Source organism: Macrotis lagotis, chromosome 6, assembly GCF_037893015.1.
Source record: "Macrotis lagotis isolate mMagLag1 chromosome 6, bilby.v1.9.chrom.fasta, whole genome shotgun sequence".
NCBI lineage: Eukaryota > Metazoa > Chordata > Mammalia > Peramelemorphia > Peramelidae > Macrotis > Macrotis lagotis.
Window position 1 is genome coordinate 30,303,290 of NC_133663.1, and position 22,670 is coordinate 30,325,959.

Here is a 22,670-nt window from a genome sequence, read left to right on the forward strand (position 1 = left end):
GATTATACATACGTCAGTGGAGGTGGGGTTTTGCAACACATAACAAACAGTAGCACAATAAAAATTGCATAAAATATATCATCAAAGAAACATATGTCCAGAAAAAAGATGGCCCAGGCATTGATGAATGAAGACTTTTATTCCTTTCATACTAATCAGATGAGAGAGAGACACACAGAGAGATAGGGTTTTTTTTCATCATCAGAATATATAAAGGAAAAGGGACTTGTAGATGATGCTGAGATTTTTTTTTATCTATCTAGTTGAGAATTCTTAACTGAAGTTTTATGCATTTCAGAATCTGAAAGAGCTATATATTGAGAACAACAACCTGGAGACTTTACCTGATGGCATAGGTTCCTTGAAAACCTTATTACTATTGGATTTGCACAACAATCATATTAAAGAGCTTCCAAACACTATATGTGAATTAAAAGGTAATAAGTGTCCTCTCTCTTGCCCTTCCTTCACAGTTAGTCCCTCCTCACTCCTCCATTTTGGACCCTATGATTTTATGGGGAGCTCCCAAAATTGTTATATTTGTGTGTGATATCTCAAAGAGATATTTGTAAAGGCTTTGTAAAAATAGAAATGCTAGTTAATCTTATCAACAATAAGCAATAGACAATAAACAAACTTCCAGTTCTGAATAGCAGCTAGCCTGTGCTATCTTTTTTAAATTTAGAGAGAGACAGAGTTGAGAGATATCAGAGAGAAAACTTCCGAGATAAGGAATGGGACAGCAATAGAGGGGAAGGCTACACCCCAAGGTTTAAAAATCGAATGGGCTAGTCTTAAATAGGAAGAAGAAAGAAAGAAGAAAAGGACTGTGATATAATACTTGACCAGAAAGCAAAATGATTCATTTTTTTTTTTTTAGGTTTTTGCAAGGCAAATGGGGTTAAGTGGCTTGCCCACACAGCTAGGTAATTATTAAATGTCTGAGACCGGATTTGAACCCAGGTACTCCTGACTCCAAGGCCAGTGCTTTATCCACTATGCCACCTAGCTGCCCCAAAATGATTCATTTTTGCTGGAGAGAGTAGAGAGTGAGTGATGGAACTCTGTGATGTGATTTGAAAGATCCTGGAGGAAATAAATTCAAATAGCCAGCCTATTTTTATATAAATTGTTAGCAAGCAAATCAGTAAGACCCCAAACCATATAATAGTGAATTCTCTAGGCTTATGAAAATATTTTGCAAAAATTGTTTTTCTCCTTATTGGATTATCAATGAATAAAATAACTATTAACTAGTAGCACCCATTTTTTGCTCTTCTCAACCCTAAGTAATGTTAACAGATTGGGATTTTAGAAGGTGGCTCCTTCTGTCAGGGTTCAACCCTGAAGGTTTGGAGATAATATTGCTCATGAGCAACTATGGGATGTTCTCATGGATTATAGAAAGAATAGATGGAACAGAACATCCCCCCAAATAGGAATATACAAAATTTCGGGGGGGGGGGGGCGTTCAACCTTAACAAGCCATGTAACAAAAAGGAAATTTTACTGCTACTTGTTAGTGGGAAGTATGGAATCCTCCTGAAATTCCCCTTGCTACTGAACTCTCACTACTGGACTCTTAAGAGTTTTTTTTCCCATTGTATAGTTCCAAAGTTGCCTTCCTTCAGCATGGCTAGATCCTGATTGTGTCTCCTAGTTCCTGATGCTTTAGCTACGATGCCTTCAGCTACTGATGCTCCTAGCTCCTGTGGATACTGCCCTTTATGTGGATGAGCTCATGGTTACCTGTGTGTGTGGAGGGAGCAACCTGTGGCTTCACCCCCCCCCCCCCGATTCTCCTTTCCCCTTTCTTCTGGCTGGAATAAGCTCAAGGGTCATGGTCTGGAAGTAGCTGAATCTTGACCACTTTCCCACTGGTCTGATTGTATTGTACATAGCCCCATAGAAGGAATTCTCTTCATGCCAATCAAAAAATAATTCCCGTGTTCTGCCAATTGCTCTCATTCAAAAACCAAAGCATTTCACTCCTATAATTGATTAGGGACTTGGTCCAACTAAGTTTATTCCTTTGGTTTGGAATCAAAACCCACCACAATTAATGTAAACATAGAAACCTAAAAGTCAGTTCTGTGGATTTTATGTCTCTATATTTAGATTAATCATGGTGAGTTTCTATCCCAAATCTTACAGACTAATCACCTGCAGGAAATGAAAGAAACGATTTTTTTCTACATTCTTTTTTTTTTAGGGTTTTTTGCAAGGCAAATGGGGTTAAGTGACTTGCCCAAGGCCACACAGCTAGGTAATTATTAAGTGTCTGAGACCGGATTTGAACCCAGGTACTCCTGACTCCAGGGCCGGTGCTTTATCCACTGTGCCACCTAGCTGGCCCCTCTACATTAATTCTTAACTTTACTTGACCTGTTTTTAAAGAGGAGACTAGGATTTGATCAGAATATCTTTGCATATCCTATTTTCTTAATTACTCCCTTTTTATCCTGGTCCTAGAAACTTTCACTGGAATGAATAAAGAAGAGAAATTTGTGTCCCTCCTATCAAAGCAAAGGGAAACAAAACTCTCTTCACCCCCATCCTTAACCCCTGCCAAATACAACAGAAAGTCTTTGGTTATTTACCAATTATTTGTTTTGATCAGAAACCGTGAGGGTCTTCCTCTCTGATTAATTTTTGTGACTAGGTGAAAGAGGCCATTCTTTTCTTCATTTCTCACCTCACTTTAATTACTGAATAGACACTGACTCAGGCTAACCAAGACCTGTTAAAGACTTTAGCTTAGGGGCCGGCTAGGTGGCGCAGTGGATAAAGCACCGGCCTTGGAGTCAGGAGTACCTGGGTTCAAATCTGGTCTCAGACACTTAATAATTACCTAGCTGTGTGGCCTTGGGCAAGCCACTTAACCCCACTGCCTTGCAAAAAAAAAAAAAGAAAAAAGACTTTAGCTTAAAAAGGGCATGGTCTCCTACTGCATCCAATGCCATCTCCAGTTGTCCTGATCCATATCTGGCCACTGGACCCAGTTGGCTCCAGAGGAGAAAGTAAGGCTGGGGACTTTGCCCCTCACTTAAATCCAATTCATCTCCCTGAGGCTGTTTTCTTCCATGAAGGAGAAACAGCAACTACAATACAAGGACAGGTGAAAGCTGGTTGTATTTGGTTCCACTCCCTCACCTCCACATTTTTTATTTTTATTTTTTTTTGTAAGGTAGTGGGATTAAGTGACTTGCCCAGCGTCACACGGCTAGGTAATTATTAAGTGTCTAAGGTTGGATTTGAACTCAGGTCCTCCTGACTCCAGGGCTGGCACTCTATCTACTGTGCCACCTAGCTACCCCATCCACCTCTTTTTTTTTTAGGTTTTTGTGAGGCAAATGGGGTTAAGTGGCTTGCCCAAGGCCACACAGCTAGGTAATTAAGTGTCTGAGACCAAACCCATCCACCTCTTTTAAAGAAAGTAATACTAATGTTTGTCCTTCATTTTTGAAGAAGACCATGACATCAGGGAGGTGATGTCATGATAAACACATGAATTGGATTTGAGGGGGTGCTATGCTAAGTCACCAGCCTCACTTTCTCCTCCAGAGTCATCTGGGTCCAGTGGTCAGATATGGATCAGGATGACTGGAGATGGCCCTGGATGGGAGGCAAAGGCAAATGATTTGCCCAAGGTCATACAGCTGGTAAGTGGCAAGCGTCTGTCCTCCTGAATCCAAGGCCAGTACTCTATCCACTGCACCACCTGGCTGCCCCCCACTGAGGGGCTATCTCCTTTTTGTCTTCAGTTCCCAACACCTGGTTCAATGTCTGGTAGATAAGTGAATTAATTGACTTGAACTCATTAGGCAGCAAGGGAGGAATAGAAAAAGGTGAAAAAGTTCAAGTGACTGCCACATGAGTCATTTGGTTTGGAAAAGGTGAATTCTCTCTTGTATTTTAGGTTTGAAGACATTGTTGCTTGAGAACAACCAGATGACAGCACTTCCAGAAAACATGGATCTTCTCCAGAGTCTTGAGGTTCTCAACTTAGAAGGAAATCCCATGGATGACCCTCCCCAAGAAGTGTGTCGGCAGGGCATTCCAGTCATATGGCATTACCTACAGGATAAAAGATTAAAAAATCATATAGCCACTAAGGTAGAATCAGGAAAAATTCCCAATGATAGTCATGTTTCTATGTATGTGCATATGTGTGTGTGATTGAGTATTTGTATGGAAAGTACTAAGTACCTCAAAGACTCTTTTAAGACAGGGTTGCTTCCCTTTTTGGTGTCCCAGACCCCTCTGGCAATCTGGTGACACTTATGGATCCCTGCTGAAAATGATGTTTTAAAATACATAAAATATAAAGAATTACTAAGGAAATAAATTCTATTAAAACACTCAAAACCCCCCAAACCAACAACCTACAGTCCTCAAGACAATTTTTAAAAGTTCATAGATCCCCTGGTAATGTGCCTTTGGTAAATGAGTCAGATGTTGAGAGATGCTCATGGACATTCTACTTTGATGGATGTGGGATGTACAAGAGTATGTCCTGTTATCTTATTCGACATTTTATTGACTCCTTCTCCCCTCCTACTTCCCTTCCCTTCTCTCTTGACCTGACACATTTGTGAAATTGGAAGCAAAAGAATGAAAAACAAAAAGAACCTATATGGTCAAAACCCTCTATCAGTAGCATAGTATGTGATAATATGTCTCCAACTTGGAAGAGTGTGTGCCATAGGCAGCTCTTCAGGACAGGGATTCTTAGACTAAAGTCTGCAAATTTTTCCTAAAAAATGTTTTCTATACATTGGGTTTCTTTTGTAATTCTATGAATTCTATTTTCTGCAATAAAAACATTATTCTGAAAAGGAATCCATAGGTTTTAGTAGACTATCAAAGGGGCCCATGAGAAAAAAAAAGGGTAAAGAACTCCATTCTAGGACTTGTTGTTTGTTCTCCATTTTAGAAGAGGATCATGAGCTCAGGGAGGAGACATGTAAGCAAATTGGATTGAGGGGGTGCTGTGCTGGGTCACCAGCCTCACTCCTCTGGAACCATCTGGGCCCAGTGACCAGATATGGATTAGGATGACTGGAAATGGTCCTGAATACAGTGGGAGACCTTGACTTTTTTTAAGCTAAGGTCTTTAACAGTTCTTGGCTTGACTGAGGCAGCACCCATTTGATGATTTGCCTTCATTGTCATGAATAGTATTACTAGGTGGATGGAGCTTGTCGTACCAGGAGCTCTTCATGAAATCATAGGGAGTGCAGATGCAAAATGATAGACTATTCACTCAAAGACACTTGCTTAATATAGGGGTCATTTGGTTGATTAAGCATCATTTATTATTGTCTACTAAACACTGGGTAAGCTTATTACTATTACATTATTTGGACTTACCAAAGGATTCCATGGATGAGGCATCCAAAGATTAAGGTCCTGTATCTAACTTTGCCCCACCTTATGACCTGGTTTTGGACCCTTCATCCAACTGTCCTGTTTTTAGATTTGTTCCCCACCACTCCAGCACCTTCCCTACCTCAGGGGTGGATACTGGGAGCATAAATGGCAGCCAATAGGAAGAACTCGGAGATCACCCCGAAACAAGGCTCTAGGGTAGACTAAAAAAGTGCTTAATTATGAAATACAGACTAAAGCCTTGTTTAGTCTGGGGACTGTTCCTATTGATTGCCATCTATTCTTAGCTGTCTTGATTTAAAGCTATGCTGAATTATGAAAAAACTCAGCCATTATCCACAGGTTAATAGTTCCCACTTGACCCCATTCCTCTAGACCCTATCTTCTTCCCCTTGTTTTGAAGACTGTGCCATCCCTGTTTGGTTGCTGAGTAATATCCAACTTGATTTTTCTTTCCAGCTTCAGGCTTGGTACAGAGGAGTAAGAGTGAGGAAAGGGTTCGGGTCGAATGAAGACTTGATAAAATCGCAAAAGAAAGGGAAGGGAGCAAGCAAAGACAAGAAAGGAAAGAAAGCTGAAAAAGCCAAGCCAGCACCCAAGGGCAAGAAGAAATAATCCTTTTTCATGCTGGACTTTTAAAAAATGGATAATGCCCCAAACTTGATTAGAAGAAAGGAAGACTAAGCTGCTAGTCCTTCAACTCTAGTGAATAATGTGGTGAACATTAAAAGGCTTTCAGGCCAAGAATGTTTGGGGTTGTCTCCAGGTTGTTTAATTAGTAACTATTTCATCTTAGATTTGCAAGCTCTTGGAGAACAGGGTTCTTTGGTTTTCTTCTTTGGATGCAGGGTCTAGCACAGGAGCTTTCAGAGTAGGCATTTCCTAGATGCTTTGGAGGTAGGAGGACCTGAGTTCAAATCCAGCCTCAGAAATTTAATAGCTTTGTGATCTTGGGCAAGCCACTTTAACCTCTATCTTCCTCAGTTTCCTCATCTGTAAAATGTTGATAATAAAAGTGTCTACTTCCTAGAGTTGCTTTGAGGATCAAATGAGAAAATAATTGTAAAGGGCCTGGCATTATGTATGAGAAATTGTTATAATTATTCAGTATTGTGATTATTATACAATTTACTTGACCTATTTTCATCACTAGTTACTATAAAATCTAGGGGCCCAAGGAAAGCAATTTTAATTTTTTTTAAAAAACTCAATTTTTTGATTTCATTGCTGTATATTTTTGGAGACTCAGTTATTGAAGATATTCCTTTACTTATAATAAAACATGTGATAGGGTGGAAAGAGTGTTGGACCTGGAGTTGGGAGTTCAGGTATGGACTGAGTGACCCCAGGGACTTCTAAGGTCTACTCTGACCCTAGATATTTGATTTTAAGACCTGGCTTGGCTCTGTACTCTGTGTGACCTCATATGATCCCTTAACCTCTCTTTTCTTTTCTCTTTTTCTGTAAAATGGCTATCCCTACCTCTGGCTTATGATGAAACTCAAATGACACAATAGTAGAAGTTCCCATTTATATAGATTTCTTTGAGGCATATAAACTATGTTTAGTACATCATTTCCCATGAGCATCATGATTTTCCCTCTGGGGTCAGTACTTGCCTAAAATGCCCATTTTAGAGACAAGAAAACTGAGGTTTACAGAAGTGAAGAAGCTAACCCCTGGTCACACAACTAGTAAGAGGAGGAAGCAAGATTAGAACTCAAGCCTTTTTGACTCTTTCTCACCTCTGGGGTCAGTATTCTCTCAGATACTTCATGGGCCTCATACTATATAAAAGGCATTTTGGAAATCATAAAGGAGTGAGTTGTCCTCTGCTTTTTAAAATTTTTTTTAAAAGTTTATCTGCTTGCTCTCAGTTGGACTCTGTATCCATTGACTGAGAAATATGTTATGACAGAAGGATAATACTGGCTCTGCCTGCAAATGGGAATGGACTCCTTAAAATGGTTCCACTTCTAACAAAGAACAGCAGCAAGCTATAGAAAGAGAAATTCCATTTAAAGTAACTGTGGAAAACGTAAAATACCTGGGAAGCCCCCTGACAAATCAAACCCAGAAACTGTATGGAAAACAACTTTTCACACAAATAAAATCAGATCTAAATAATTGGAAAAATGTCTGTTCCTGGGCGGCTAGATGGTGCAGTGGATAGAGCACTGGCCCTGGAGTCAGGAGTACCTGAGTTCGAATCTGGCCTCAGACACTTAAGAATTACCCAGTTGTGTGGCTTGGGCAAGCTACTTAACCCCATTGTCTTGAAAAAACCTAAAAAAAACCTATTCCTTAGAGGTAGACTAAATTATTATAATAAAAATGGCAATTCTACCCAAATAAATTACTTATTCAGTGCCATACCAATCAAACTATCAAAAATTGCTTTACTGAACTAGAAAAAATAGTAACTAAATTCATTTGGAGGATCAAAAGGTCAAGAATATCAGAGGAATTAATTTTTAAAAAGGCAGAAGAAGGTGGCCTAGCCATACCAGATCTGAAATTATATTATAAAGCATCAGTCATCAAGGCTATTTGGTCCTGCCTAAGAAATAGAGTGGTGGATCAATGGAATAAATTAGTTGCAAAAGAAACAGGAATAACTATAGTAATTTGCTGTTTGATAAGCCCAAAGATTCCAGCTTCTGATTTAAGAACTCACTCTTTGATAAAAACTGCTGGGGAAGCTGGAAGCTAGTATGGCAGAAACTAAACATAGACCAATATCTCATACCCTATACCAAGATAAGGTTGAAAGGGATCCAGGATGTAAACATAAAAGGTGATACCATAAGTCAATTAGGAGAGCATTGAATAGTTATCTGTCAGATCCATGGAAAAGGGAGAAGTTTATGACCAAAGAAGAAATAGAGAAGATGCAAAATAGAAAATTTTGATTTTATTCAATTGAAAAGTTTTTTGCACAAATAAAACAAGTGCAGCCAAGATTAAATAGAAAATAGTAAGTTGGGAAACAATTTTCACAGCTAATGTTTGTGATAAAGGACTCTTGTCTAAAATTTGTAGAGAACTGAGTCAAATTTATAAGAATACAAGTCATTCCCCAATTGATAAGTGGTCAAAGGATATGAAAAGACAATTCTCAGATGAAATTAAAGTTATGTATGAAAAATTGCTCTAAATCATTATTGACTGGAGAAATGAAAATTAAAATAATTCTGTGGTTCCACCTCACACCTATCAGATTGATCCATATAACAAAGAAGGAAAATGACCAATGTTGGAGGGAATGTGGGAAAACTGGGACACTGATGAATTGTTGGTGGAGTTTTGAACTGACCCAACCATCATGGAAAGCAAGTTGGAACTGCCCCCAGAGGGCAATAAAACTGTGCATACCCTCTGACCCAGCAATATCACTACTGGAGCTGTAACCTAAAGAGATCATAAGAAAGGGTAAAAATCTACAAAATATTCATAGCAGCTCTTTTTGTGGTGGCAAAGAATTGGAAACTGGAAACTGAAGGGATGCCCAGCAATTGGGGAATGGCTGAACAAGTTATGTATATGTATGGGATGGAACACTATTGTTCAATAAGAAATCATGAGGGATGGGATTTCAGAAAAGTCTGGAAAGACTTGCATGAACTGAAGCTGAGAGAACCAGAAGAACATTATACACCTGACAACAACATGGGTGATGATCAACCTTGATGGACTTGTTTATTCCAGTAGTACAATAATCAGACAATTCTAAAAGATTGTGATGGAAAAATACCATCCATATACAGAGAAAGAGCTGTGAAGCTGAAATGCAGACCAAAGCTCACTATCTTTAATTTTAAAAGTTGTCTTATGTATTAGGGGTTTTTTTTCCTCCTCTAATGCCTTCCCCCCCCCTTTTTCAGTTTGATTCTTCTTTCACAACATAATATGAATCTATGCTTAGCATAGTTATACAAGTATAATCTGTATTAGATTGTTTTCTATCGGGGAAGGGAGAGGGAAGGGAGAGAGGGAGAAAACTGTGAAACTCAAAACCTTACAAAAATGATTGCTGAAAACTATTTTTACATGTAGCTGGAAAAATAAATAAATATTTTTTTAAAATGGCTCCACAGACCATATGTCCTCATGGCTCCACTTCCTTCTCATCTGTAGTGCCCTTTTGTCGGGTTTTTATTCCTTGGTATCTTCCTTTGGGGTCCTGCATTTGGGGGCGATGGTCAGGCTGACCATTCTTCCTCATTGCTCTGCCTTTATATACTGTGCTTCTGACTCTTTGGATCTTCCCCAACTTTTTAATAATAGTAATAAGAATAGCTGGCCTTTACATAGCACTTTAGGATGTACAAAGCTTTTACAGTAGAATCCTCACAGTGACTCCATATGAGAGAGGTTTCATAGATGAGGAAACTGAGGCAAACAGGTTAAGTGACATGCCCAGGGTCATGCAACTAGTGGATGTCTAAAGTTAGATTTGAACCTGGATACAGCACTCCATTCACTGAGTCACCAGTCCCTAGCCAAGTAAGAAGAATCCTGAATATGGACTTAGAAGACCTGAATTTGAATCCTATTTCTACCATTTACTATTTGGGAAGTCACTCAACTTTTTGAGGCATATGTATCTATAAAATGCAGAGAATCAACAAGGGACCTCCAAGGTCCCTTCCAGTGACAAATCTATGATCATGCAACACAGTGTGACTTTCTGGTGTACAAAGTAAGATTAGTGGAATTCCAGATTTCCTGGCAGAATCTCTGGGACTATCCATGAAAGGAATCTCCTTAGAGTATCATCTCTAAGTAGTTATTCTATTCTCACTTGCAGATTTTCAGTAATGGGGGAGTCACAGTTTCCATGATGTGGCCATTCTAGTTTGGGACAGTTCTATTAGCAAAGTTTTTTGTTTGTTTGATTTTTTAAATTTTCTTTGTAATTTTCATTACATTTTTTGAAATTCAACTTTATTTTGAGCTTTGATTTTTTCCCCTCATGAAAAGTAAGAAAAATAAATCAATTATAGATGTGTAATTAATTAAGCAAAACAATCTCCTACATTAGACAAAACAAATATATGCCTTAGTCTACCCTCTGAGCCCATTCCCTTTCAGTCTGGGGGTGGGGAATGTGTTTCATGATGAGTCCTATGGAACGGCAGTTTTTCATTACTTTTTTTGGTTTATTTATGTTATATTATTACAATAATCTTGTTATAAGAGTAAACATAAACCCCCCCTCTCCCCAAGAAGATGAGAAACCTCAAGAATAGTGAGAGAAAAAAAATGTACTTCAGTATGTGTTCAGATTCCAATGGCTCTGTCTCTAAGGTGAGTTGCCTTCTTTATCATAAAATCCACCAGAGAAGTTGCTTCAATATTTTTCCCACAGATACTATTACTAGCTGTATTTCCCTCCACTCTATTCCTTCTCACTCTCATTTTTCTGTTCTCTCTCACCTTTTCATCCTGTCCCTGTCCAAAAATGTGTTGTATCTGAGTACTCTCTCCCGTAATCTTCCCTCTCTTCTATCACCTATTCCTCCCTTTCCTCCCCCATTCCCCCTTATCCCATCCCTTTCTTCTCATTTTTCTCCAGAGTAAGATAGATTTCTATACACTATTAAGTGTGTACATTATTTTCTCTCTGAGCCATTTCTGATGAGAATGAAGGCTCATGGCTCACTCATTTCCCCCTCCGTCCCCATTCCACTCCATTGAAAAAGCTTTTTCCTGACTCTTATGTGAAATATCATAGCCCCTTCTTCTTCTCCTTTCTCTTCCTCCCAGTACTTTACTTTATCACCCATTGACTCTATCTTTTTACTATATTATGCCATTGTATTCTGCTCCTTCATGTGACCTGTCTATATATGCTCCTTCTAACAGCTCTTATAAATTAAAAAGTTCATATGAGTTTCTTTCCATGAAGGAATACAAGCAGTTCAACATCATTAAGTTCCTTATAATTAGTCCTTCTCGTCCATCCCCCTATGGTTCCCTTGAGTCCTGTACTTGAAGATCAAACTTTCTGTCCAGCTCTGGTTATTTCAATAGGAAAGTTTGAAAGTCCCCTGTTTCATTGAAGGGCCAGCTTTTCCCCTGAAAGAGAATGTTCAGTTTTGCTGGGTAGTTGATTCTCAGTGGTAAACCAAGATCTTTTTGCCTTCCAGAATTCCAGTCCCTATGAGCCCTTAATGTAGATGCTTCCAGATCCTGTGTAATCCTGATTATAGAGTCACAGTAGTTGAATTGTTTCTTTCTGGCAGTTTTTAGAATTTTCTCTTTGACTTGGGAGTTTTGAAATTTGGCTATAATATTCTTGGAAGGTTTTCTTTTGGGAGGTAATCGATGAATTCCCTCAATTTCTGTTTTTACTCTTTGCTTCTAGGATATCAGGGAGATTTGCTTCATTATTTCTTGAAAAATGAAGTCTAGGCTGTTTTCCTGGTCATGACTTTCAGGTAGTCCAATAATTTTTAAATTATTTCTCCTGGATCTGTTTTTTTGAGGTCAGTTGTTTTTCCAGTAAGATATTTCACATTTTCTTTTAATTTTAGAAGATAGTTCTCCCCTCCTCAGTGTCTGATCATCCTGTTTGATCCTTGTCCGTATCCTCCCATTAGTTTGTCACCGAAAGTCTATTCAACATGCTAGGGGATTCTCTTACTTTCCCTTGACATTGTCAATCTACGAGTGTAGAACATGGCTTGTCCACCATCTTATTTATGTCTTCTTTGAAGAAATTCTTTACCTTTCTCCTCCTCCTTCCTAGTTTTTTATTTTTAGAGTGCTGAAGCCTCTTCTTAGATGGACTTGCCAGGCAGTTTTCTATTTCATTCTGAGTAATTTTGTTGTTGTTCAGTTGTTTAGACTTGTCTGACTCTTTGTGACCCCATGGACCATACCATGAACTGTTCTTGGCAAAAGTTGGAGAGGTTCGCCATTTACCTCCTTTAGTGGATTAAGGCAAACCCAGAGCTTAAGTGACTTGCCTAGGGTCACAAAACTAGTAAGTGTCTGGGGTTGGATTTGAACTCAAGTTGTCCTGACTCCAGACCCAAAGCTCTATCAACTGAGTCACCCTAGCTGCTCACTCTGAGTAATAATGATTTTTAAATCTTCAGAGATTGTAATTTTTTTAGGTTTTTTTTTTTGCAAGGCAAACAGGGTTAAGTGGCTTGCCCAAGGCCACACAGATAGGTAATTATTAAGTATCTGAGACTGGATTTGAACTTTAGGTACTCCTGACTCCAGGGTCGGTGCTCTATCCACTGCACCACCTGGCCACCCTGGTTTTCATCATCTTCAAACTAATTCCACTGAATCTTCTAGTTATTCTTGGTTCTGTTCTGTAGGTCTAAGTAGAAGTGCAATGCTCCATGCATCCAACAGTCCCTGCCATCCATCTTTGTAGTTAGCTCTCAGGTCTTTCCTAAAGATCTTTTCTTCTCCAGGCTAAAATCCCCTATAGCTTTCATAACATTGTGGTTCCCTAGTTTCCCTCTTTTGGATGCCCTCCAGTTTGTTGATATTTTGTCCAAAATGTGCTATGGAACTGATGTTAAAATGTCAGGTCTGTTCTGAAGAGAGCAGAGTATATGGCAAGACTATCATCTTCCTGGTCTAAAAGCTATGTTTTTATTAAATCTGATAATTTTTCTGAAAGGTGATGGGCTAGTTTGGAAAGAGTATTATTCCCTTTGGAACCAAGGAACCAGGGTTCACTTAACCACACTGTGACTCAGCTTCCTCATCTGTAAAATATCATATAGCACCTACTTCCCACTATTGTTGAGAGAATTGAATGGGGTAACATGTCAAGCACTTTGCAAATCCTAAAGTGATATATATACATATACATACATATATATACATATATATGTATATATATATATATATATATATATGTGTGTGTGTGTGTGTGTATATAACTACTAGTATTACCACTAATAACTCTAGGAAGTGGATGTTTTATTATTGTCCCTAATTTACAGATAAGGAAAACAAGACTGTGAGGGAATTTTAAAGTAGATGGTCTAGGGTCACACAGTAGAATTCAAACTCAGGTCTCCCTGGCTCCAGATTCAACCCTCAGCCCACAGCACCCCTTGACCACCAATGAGGAAATGAAGATTCTGGCTTTCCACGTCACATCCAAATTATGGATTGCTTGCTGGTCCTGAAGTCAGGTGGATGTATATTCCAAACCTTCCTCTCTCAGAATGGATGAATGTAGACAAGCCATCTGTAAGATGGTACCTGCTCCCAGGGTTGTTGGGAGGATACATCAATAAAGCACTCTACAAACTTTAGAGCAGCTTTTCCTTGTGAGTTATCATCACTATTATCACCACTCATTGTACTTTCCTATTACTCCTTCAAACATTTTATCTTCTTGAACCTTCAGCTCCATGATAGAAGTTCCAAAGTTATTTTTGTAGTTGTTTTTTGCTAGGCACTGAGGTTGTGACTTGCCCAAGGTCACACAGCTAGGCAATTATTAAGTGTCTGAGGTCAGATTTAAACTTAGGTACTCCTGATTCTAGGCCCATGTTCTATCCACTGCACCACCTAGCTGCTCCCCAAAGTCATTTCTAATCCAGTTGAAGTGACATCAGCTGTGTTGTGAGCCCTGGATTAGGAGTCAGTTGACAAGTTGAAGTTCTGCCTCTGCTGTTTATTATCTCCAAGGCCTCAGGACTCTCAGCTGTAAACAAGAATAATGGCACGATGTTCCTTCCAGAGTCGTGTTCCAAGTGCTAGATGAATAATGCAGGTATCGTTATTACTAATAGAGGAAGCTTTTGTTTTTATCCCTGGTATAACAGATATCACTGGAATTTACCATAATCAAAGTGGATGCTTCTTTTGTGGTGGTGGTTGAAATACTCTAGGTCATCTTCATGAGGCGCTGGGATCCTCCATCTTTGGATTCCTAGCTCAGAGAGCATGGTCAGTTTGGTCAAACTATTTAGCAAGTGTTCAAACCACAGGCCACATTCCCGAAAGTTGGCTGGCCGAAGGCTAATATCCAAGGCGGTCAGTTCTTTTAACAGCGGCACATTTTGACTAAATGTAGCCCAGCCTTCATCTGAAATATTGTCATTATAGCTCAGATCTAGCTGTTGCAGTTTGGTTAGATGACCAATTTGTATAACAGATACTGAAAAAAAAAATAAACAAAAAGCTTTGTGAACTTGAGGCAATGGGATATCTAGAAAACACTGGATCAAGTCTGGCCTCTGACCTATGTAAAACATGACATTAGGCACCTCTTAGGTCCTAGGAAACTGGATGTGCCAACTCACTTTGGAAGAGAAAATTTCCTTCTTTGAGAATTCTCTTACAATGAAATCATGGGTCTAGACACTCAAGAAACATCCATTCCTTTTCTTTCTTCCAATTTTTTTTTTATTAAAAAAAATCTATTTCTCCCCCTCCTACCTCCTTATCTCTCATTGGGAAAAAATAAAAATTAAAACAAGATCTTTTTTAAAACAAAAATAATAGTTAAGCAAAATAAATTTAGATTACTATGTCTGAAAAATATATGTCTTATTCTGTGTGCTGTCTATTCTCTCTCAGGAGGTTGGTTGGTAGCATGCTTAGTCCTCCAGGATCATGACTGGTCTTTGAAATGATCAGAGCCCTGAAGTCTTTCAAAACTTTTCTTTATAATATACACATATATATTTACTATATATTTATAATATTTAATATGTTTATAAATTTATTTATATATAATTCCAATACATATAAATTATAAAATATATAAATTGTTTTCCAGGAACTTCTCACATCACTCTGTAGCAACTCATATGAATCTCCTAGATTTTTCTGAAATCACTCCATCATTGTTTCTTATAACACAATCTATAGTCTTCTATGACATTTGGCCGCCATAATTTTTTTCAGCTATTCCCTAATGGGGACTCCTTTAGTTCCCAATGTTTTACTACCATAAAAATGCTGCTAAGATGATTTTTGTACATGAGTCCTTTCTTCTACCCTTGATCTTTTTCGGGGTATAGGCCTAGTAGTGGTATTGCTGGGTCAATGGGCATGCATAGTTTAATAACTTTTGGGGTATAAAAGGAAGCTTCTATCAGTGGAGACAACGTGTGTGTGTGTGTGTGTGTGTGTGTGTGTGTGTGTGTGTATCAGGTGGCTCAGTGGATCAAGTGCTTGAAGTCAAGAAGACTCATCTTCATGAGTTCAAATTTCACCTCAGACATTACTAGCTATATGTCCCTGGCTAAGTCACTTAAGCCTCAGTTTCCTCCTCTGTAAATTGAGCTGGAGAAGGAAATAGCAAACTTTCCAGTACCTCTGTCAGGAAAACCCTAAATAGGGGTCATGAAGGTCAAACATGACTGAAAAATGACTGAACAACAATATCAACATACATGTGTATGTATGTGTAAGGGTAAGTATTTGTGTGTGTATAAAATCCATTCAAAAATGCAAATTGATTTGCAAGGGAGGCACTGACAGCTGGAGATGAGGTGGATCAGGAAAGGCTTTGTGGTGGAGGTAGCTCTTCAGATGAGCTTTGAAGGATACTAGGAACTTTTTTTTTGATACCAGAAATTTTCAATAGAAAGTGGAAGTGAGAGGATATATCCCAGACCTGGGCAACCTAGTACTGAGTAAGAATTATGTAGTAGTTCCTTCTTAGATTATACCTTCATCCTGTGAATCTGAAGGTACTTTTGTGACAAAAATATTTGCTTCTTCTTTTCCTGATCTTATTGTTTTTGTTTTATGTTGTTTTTTTTGTTTTGTTTTTAGGTTTTTGCAAGGCAAAGGGGGGCTAAGTGGCTTGCCCAAGACCACACAGCTAGGTAATTATTAACTATCTGAGACCGGATTTGAACCCAGGTACTCCTGACTCCAAGGCTGGTGCTTTATCCACTATGCCACCTAGTTGCCCCTTTCCTAATCTTATTAACTGGGCAATCAGGGCTTCTCCTAACTAACCCCATTCACTAGAATATTCTTCCTCTTTGTCACCAAGTATTCTCTTCCATCTCTCTTAATCCCATGTTATCAGTGAGGACTTCCTTCCCTAAGCACATATAAATAGTGAATGGATACTCTGCTGATCCAATGCAACAAATGTCACAAGGGAACAATTCCAAGCTTAAAGTTCTAATCTTGATCCTAAAGGCAGGTCACAACAGTCTATTTATCAATCTTTACAAAAATGATCTGCATGCAAATTAAGGGTAATCCTGATAAAACAAACGAGAAAAGGACAGGCAGGAAGGATCACCTATACCAGATCACATCTTTGTGATTAAACAATTCTGGTGACAGCTTCACGAGCAAGAGCCGTGTGACATTGTTGGGCGAAATTCAAATGGAGACAAGAAGAGTTGGACATGACTGAAATGAATGAACAATTGTGTGATAAGGACATCACTGAAAGGAATTTGTATTTTTCTGTGACTTTTTTTATTAGAGGGGACTGAGATACTGGGGAAACTAAATACTTTTCCTAAGGAAAACAAAGTGGTTGATGCCTTAAATGTGAACTGTCCAAAACCAAATCCCCAGATTCACAAAAGAGTTTACTTAGAAAATAGCTACTAAACTCTCTACGTCTGGGCTCTTCTAAATAAGTTGGGGCCTATCATAGAAAAGGAAGTAGGGATTGTGGAAGATGCAAAGGCACTGCTGGAGAGCAAAATATTGTCTTCTTTGACTAGTGACCTAGCACCCAAGGGACAGGCTGTCAGTGAATATTGTCAGAGAAGAACCATTTTTTAAGAGGGCATAGCCACTGTCTTAGAAAGGAAGACTTCCAGCCGTAGTTAAGGTATGTTACCAGTGTGATATAAGTGGCAAATGCCTACAGCAGAGTATTATACTATAGAGCCTTGGTGGACTTGCCTTTAATTTTTTTTTATCACTCTGAGGTTATGGTCAAGTAAAAGGAAGAAGCCTAGCCTTTAAATACACACAGATGTGAATACACATTACTCTTCTTAGGGAATGACCCTCAAACTCTTCAATTTAGTAAGAGTTAGGGGTTGGAGCTGCAGTGACAAGGGAGAAGGATGGGAAATACACCTGTTAAATGAGATCTGAAGGGCTTGTAAACAGTTTGGGGTGATAAGAACAGTCATTTGGATATAGCTGTAGGAACACAAGATAAAGATGTGCAGATCCACTCTGATTGGCATGCATCCAGGGGCAAAAGAGAAGTCGAAAGGAATTTAACATCCCAGGGATGTTATAACCAGGGATCTATAACCCCGGAGAAACAAAGGACTCAAAAACAGATCTGAGCGAGTCTGACTTTGCTGACTGGATGGGACTGTGGGTCTGACTCACAAGAGCCCAAACAGTCCTGAACTTTTGAGAGGAGCTCATAAAAGAAGCTGCTTAGCTACAATTTACTAAATAAGAAGCCGATGGCAATAGCAGCACAGAAGACATCAGTAGAGAGCACAACTCCTCCAGAACTACTTTATATTTGGGTTGAAGTGATTAAGTTTTTCCAATGTGCCCTGGTTACTATGGAAGAGCCACATAGATTATTCTGTACCTTCACTTAGCAAACTGAAGACTGCAGTGGGACAGGCAAACTTCATCCTGAATTCCTACACCTAAATTGCTGCCCCTCTTTAAATGACCACACATGTACAAGTCCAGAGTAAAGATGGGAGGAGATAGAATTGGTTGTCGTATAACCCTAACCCCTCTATTCTTTTCATATACCTCTTCTGATTATTATTTTTATAAAGATGATCTGTTTAAAATGAATAGAAAAGGCAGCCTTGAAGGAGATGGCCACAAAGCAAAAATTTAGTAAGAGGAGAAAGACCATGTAGTTTGAAAACACCCCCATCTCTCTGACAGCCCCCTCCCCAATTCTACTATTTCCCCATAGATATCAGACATGTTCTGGGTAATATAAACATAAACTGTCTTGGTTTTAGAGCTAGAAGGGAATTTAAAAGTATTTTAGTATAAACCTTTCCTTTAACCAATAAGGACAGTTGAATGACCTGTCCAAGTCACATAGACAATAAATTGCAGAGTCAGGAACCATATCTGTATCCTGTTAATTCCACACTCAGCTCTACTTTCACATAATTTCCACAATATGGAAATGTAGGTTTTAGGTGCCCGGACTTCATTGTAATAGTTAAATACCTACCCAAGACAGTCAGATCTTCAGTAACCAGAGAGCAGCTTCTCAGTCTTAGCACTTGGAGCATAACTGAAAGCTTCAGAGTCTCCAACAGCATATTTAGGTTTCCTCCAACATACTTATTCCAAGAAAGGTCAAGTATCTTCAGGGAAGGGAGATACATGGAGGATTCAACTGAAAAGGTAAAAATAAATAACGTCTATTTTCTTGTAGAAAATATCATGAGTTGGTTCCAAGGAAAAACAAATAGAACCTGAGTAAAGGAAATGTACCTCAATCTAACAAGTTAACAAATGTTTAGTCTCTACTTTCCCTTGTCTGCAAATGCAAGGTTATCTATTTTGATTTAAAAATATTAGGAAAATGACAGTATAGACTTTAAAGTACTCCTGACCTATCTAGTACAAAACCCTAGATAAACCATTTTTGTCAGAAATATTTTTTGCTCCTCAAGGTTCTGCCTTAGTCAAATTTTCTTGGGTAATTTACTGCCCTCCTGCTGATAACAAGGAAAAAGGTACTGTGGAACATGCAGATAACCATACAAACAAGCTATATATGGGAGAAATTGGAAAGAATTAAGAGAGAGAGAAGGACCAAGAATTGAGAGGGATTGGGAAAGAATTCTTATGGGAAGTGGAATTTTAGCTGGAACCAGGTGGAAGAGATATGGAGGGAAGACATTCCAGACCTGAGGAAACAGAGAATGAGTGAGAGATGGAGGGTCTTATTCAAGGAACAGCCAGGAGGATAATGTATCAAGAGGATATGAAGGATGGGGTATGAGGTGTGAGAAGACTTGGGAGTGTTTTGAATATTAAAAAAGATTTTAGATGTGAACCCGCTGAGGATAGAGAACCCCTGGAATTACTGGTGGGAGTGGAGTCTGCCATGGTCAAAGCTGGGCTTTCACTTTAACAGCTGAATGGAGAAGGATTTGAAGTAGGGAAAGACTTGAGACAGGTGAACTACTAACAAGCTATTTCAGTAATCCAGGAGTGGGGTAATGGGGGCCTGCACAAGAGTGGGGGCAGTGTCAGAGGAGAGAAGGGGGTTTATGGGAGAGGTATAGCAAAGGTAAAATCTATAACCCTTGGTAATGGCTTGGATATGAGGGGAGAAAGTGAGGAGTCCAGTTTGATTCCTAGATTGTGAACCCGAGGCCCTCTTCAGTCATAGGGAAGATGGAAGTGGGGGGAAAGATTTTTGAGCTCAGGGGCTGAGGTGGGAGCAAGGAGAAGATAGAGATGTCATTTGGGCCCTGTCAGGTGCAATTGTACCAGGAAAAGGATGTTTTATTCCTTAGAGAATACATCCTTTGGCATAGCCAACCCCCAAGTTCCCAGGAGAACATGAGAAGAGTGGAGAGTGGTGGCAGGAGAATACTGTGGTCGTAGAAAACTAATGTCCGTGTTTAATGTGATACTATTGATGAGAGAAAAAAATCATGCCCACATTAGGAAAATGAGATTTTCTCTCCTAGATATCTCTGAATGGCAAGTTCCATGCCTGGAGAGTTCCCTTACCAAGAGCTGTGAATGCATCCTTTCCTAATGCGCATCCATTGATGATTAGTGTCGCCAAATCAGGTAAAAACCGAAGCCTGCTGAGAAGATTTTCAGAAGAACTGCCCACCTTCTTGTTGGCCGATAGATCCAATTCTTGAAGACTGGAGAGTAAAGGGATGACCTGGGCTTTTAAAATATCACAGAGTGACACACTGAGTGGACTAGAGACGAGCAGTGGGGTCTAATACTGCACTAAACCTGGGATAATAATATCAAATGAGATGATATTATTAAACCTTAATGCACCATATAAACAATGATAATAATCATTATTATTATTATTACTGTGAAAGGAAGAGGAAAAAGAAAGACTGGGTGGGTAGGCAAAGCAAAGAAAAAAAGATTGGAGGAATTTCCTTAATATAAGTTTTAAAATTAGGAATTTTTTTAACCATCATTTCAATCCACTTTATTTTACAGATTAGGAAATCAAGGGAAATGATTTGTGCTAAATCAAGAGTAAGACAGAATCTGCAATGCTTCATTGCCTTGGATCCTAGTGACTCCCACCTACGTGGATCAGGGCAGAAGAAGGAGGAATGAAATTGTGTCATTAGTGGTCAGTGGCCTATGTCTGTGGAGCTCCCCCTCAGCTCTTACTCAGAGACTCTATGTCTTCTTCTGATAAGGAACACTGGTGAAGGTCCAAAACGTTGAGATGCTTCAGATGAGCCAGGTGGGCTGCGGAGTCTTTAAAGCCTCCCTCCACCTCCTTGTTGCTGGACAGGTCCAATCTCCTTAACTCAGGCCAATGTGCGAAGGCAGCACCTGCCAAGGCAAGCAGAATCTTTTTCTGACATCCTACAGATGATGAGAAAATGCATAGCTGGGAACTCCTTGTTTTCAAGACTTCATTGAGAGCCTCCTCTCTCATCTCTCTCCTTTTTATTGGTCATGTCCTGAATCCTATGACCAGCCAGGTTAGTCCGATCAGGCTTTATTCTCTTATTTCAGGTTTGTTCAAGCTGCCAGTCGAGGAGGGACACAATTGTTGGGGCAGGATGCAGTGGAGACTAGGGTAGACCTCCCAAGTCTGTGCGAGTGATGGTGGAGTAGAATTGACTGTTATCCTCCGGGTGACCTGGGGCACATTTGCTTCTCGGTCCTCTTCAATAAAAGGAAGGCAATGGATTATCTCTAAGGCCCCTGCTAGTTTTACATCCTACCATTCATTTTCATAGTTTCATTTCTTATATGTCTCAGCATCGAACAGCTCTAGGTAGAGTATGAATTTTATCCTGAAATAGATGAGGGGCAGCTAAATAGGGCTGTGGGTTGAGCTCCAGGTCTGGAATCTGAAGGGTCTGGATTCAAATCTGCCCTCAGACACTTATGAGCATGTGATCCTGGGCAAGTCATCTCACCCCATTTGCCTCAGTTTCCTCATCTGGAAAATAAGCTGGAAAAGGCAATGGTAAACCACTCCAGTGCCACTGTCAAGAAAACCCCAAATGGGGTCAGGGAGGGTCAGACACAACTATACCACTGAACACCAAAAAGAACCCCTCCCACTTTTTTTGGCCAGAATCAACCCTATCTTTCCTACTATTGAATAAACATGGTGTATTGGACTCATGATTTCAGTGGTAGTGGGGGCTCCTCATGAGAAGACGGCTTCTCTCAATGCAGATTGGTCACTGCTCTGCCTTACCGCTATAGAGGTATCTTGAGTTATTGAATGTCACACCCAGGGTCACCCCGTCCATACATGCCAGGAGCCATCCTTGAACTTCTGGCCAGTTCTCTAACATAATGTCAGATTGTCTCTCTCTAGCTAAATTTTACCCCTGCTCCCCAACCTGTGTCCCTCTCTTGCTGGCAGCTTGAACAAACTTGAAATCAAAGAAAAAAACCCTGATCTTTAGGGAAAGCTTATTTATTATAGGATTCAAGGGAATCAAATAAAAAAGGGGAGGTCTAGAGTCAGGAAGACCTGAATTCAAATCCAGCCTCAGGTATTTACTAGTTGGATGACTCTGGGCAAGTCTTTAAACCACTCTTTGCCTCAGTTTCCTCACCTGTCAAGTGAGTATAATGAGAGCACCTCCCTCTCAGAGTTGTTGTGAAGATCAAATTGGATAATATCTGCAAAACACTAACCTAACACTTGATACACAGCAAATGCTAAATAAATGGCAGCTGTTATCATTATATTATACTATTGAACAAGTTTTTGGAAGCAAGTGAGGAGGGGATTCTGGGAAGGTGATGGGGTAGGACAGAAAGCGGCAGTGAGATTGGAGCCGTCGGTTCTTTTAATAATGAGGATAACGTTGTTTGCCTGGACATTTACCTGATTTCCCCAAATATTTAGTTTGTGTTCCATGCAAAGGATGGGGTCAAGACCTATGATTTCATGGGCTCAAGTGATTCCCTCTCCTAATGCAGGATGGCATGTTCTTTACAGTTCGGATCCTAGAGAATTGCCTAATGACCTGAGAGGTTCGACTTTACCAACATCCCACACTGCCCATATGTGTCACAGATGAGACCCCAACCCAGTTCTATGGATCTTCAAGGTTCTCTCTCTCTCTATCCACTGGGCCATTACCTGCAAGGACCCCCCC

At 39.6% G+C, this 22,670-nt stretch overlaps 2 protein-coding genes across 10 annotated transcripts in view; one reads left to right on the top strand and one right to left on the bottom strand.

The window, feature by feature from the left end:
- LRRIQ4 (leucine rich repeats and IQ motif containing 4) overlaps positions 1–9,697 on the top strand; it is a 55,393-nt gene extending 45,696 nt beyond the window's left edge. For 3 of the 4 annotated variants that reach the window (XM_074190886.1, XM_074190888.1, XM_074190887.1), the window contains 3 exons: positions 299–437; positions 3,920–4,116; positions 5,851–9,697. In XM_074190886.1, coding sequence (XP_074046987.1) covers positions 299–437; positions 3,920–4,116; positions 5,851–6,006 — 492 coding nt within the window. In that variant the 3' untranslated portion in view covers positions 6,007–9,697. Of the gene's footprint in view, positions 1–298; positions 438–1,609; positions 1,752–3,919; positions 4,117–5,850 lie in introns of those variants that run through there. The other variant, XR_012469313.1, reaches the window with a different exon arrangement.
- The window catches only part of LRRC31 (leucine rich repeat containing 31), a 35,724-nt gene continuing 15,953 nt past the window's right edge, over positions 2,900–22,670 (bottom strand). For 3 of the 6 annotated variants that reach the window (XM_074190881.1, XM_074190880.1, XM_074190883.1), the window contains exons 7-10: positions 20,704–20,871; positions 20,062–20,229; positions 18,542–18,709; positions 8,333–14,536 (exon numbers count right to left, since the gene is read on the bottom strand). In XM_074190881.1, the coding sequence (XP_074046982.1) occupies positions 14,205–14,536; positions 18,542–18,709; positions 20,062–20,229; positions 20,704–20,871 (836 nt within the window). In that variant the 3' untranslated portion in view covers positions 8,333–14,204. Of the gene's footprint in view, positions 4,078–8,331; positions 14,537–18,541; positions 18,710–20,061; positions 20,230–20,703; positions 20,872–22,670 lie in introns of those variants that run through there. The other 3 variants (XM_074190884.1, XM_074190882.1, XM_074190885.1) reach the window with 2 other exon arrangements.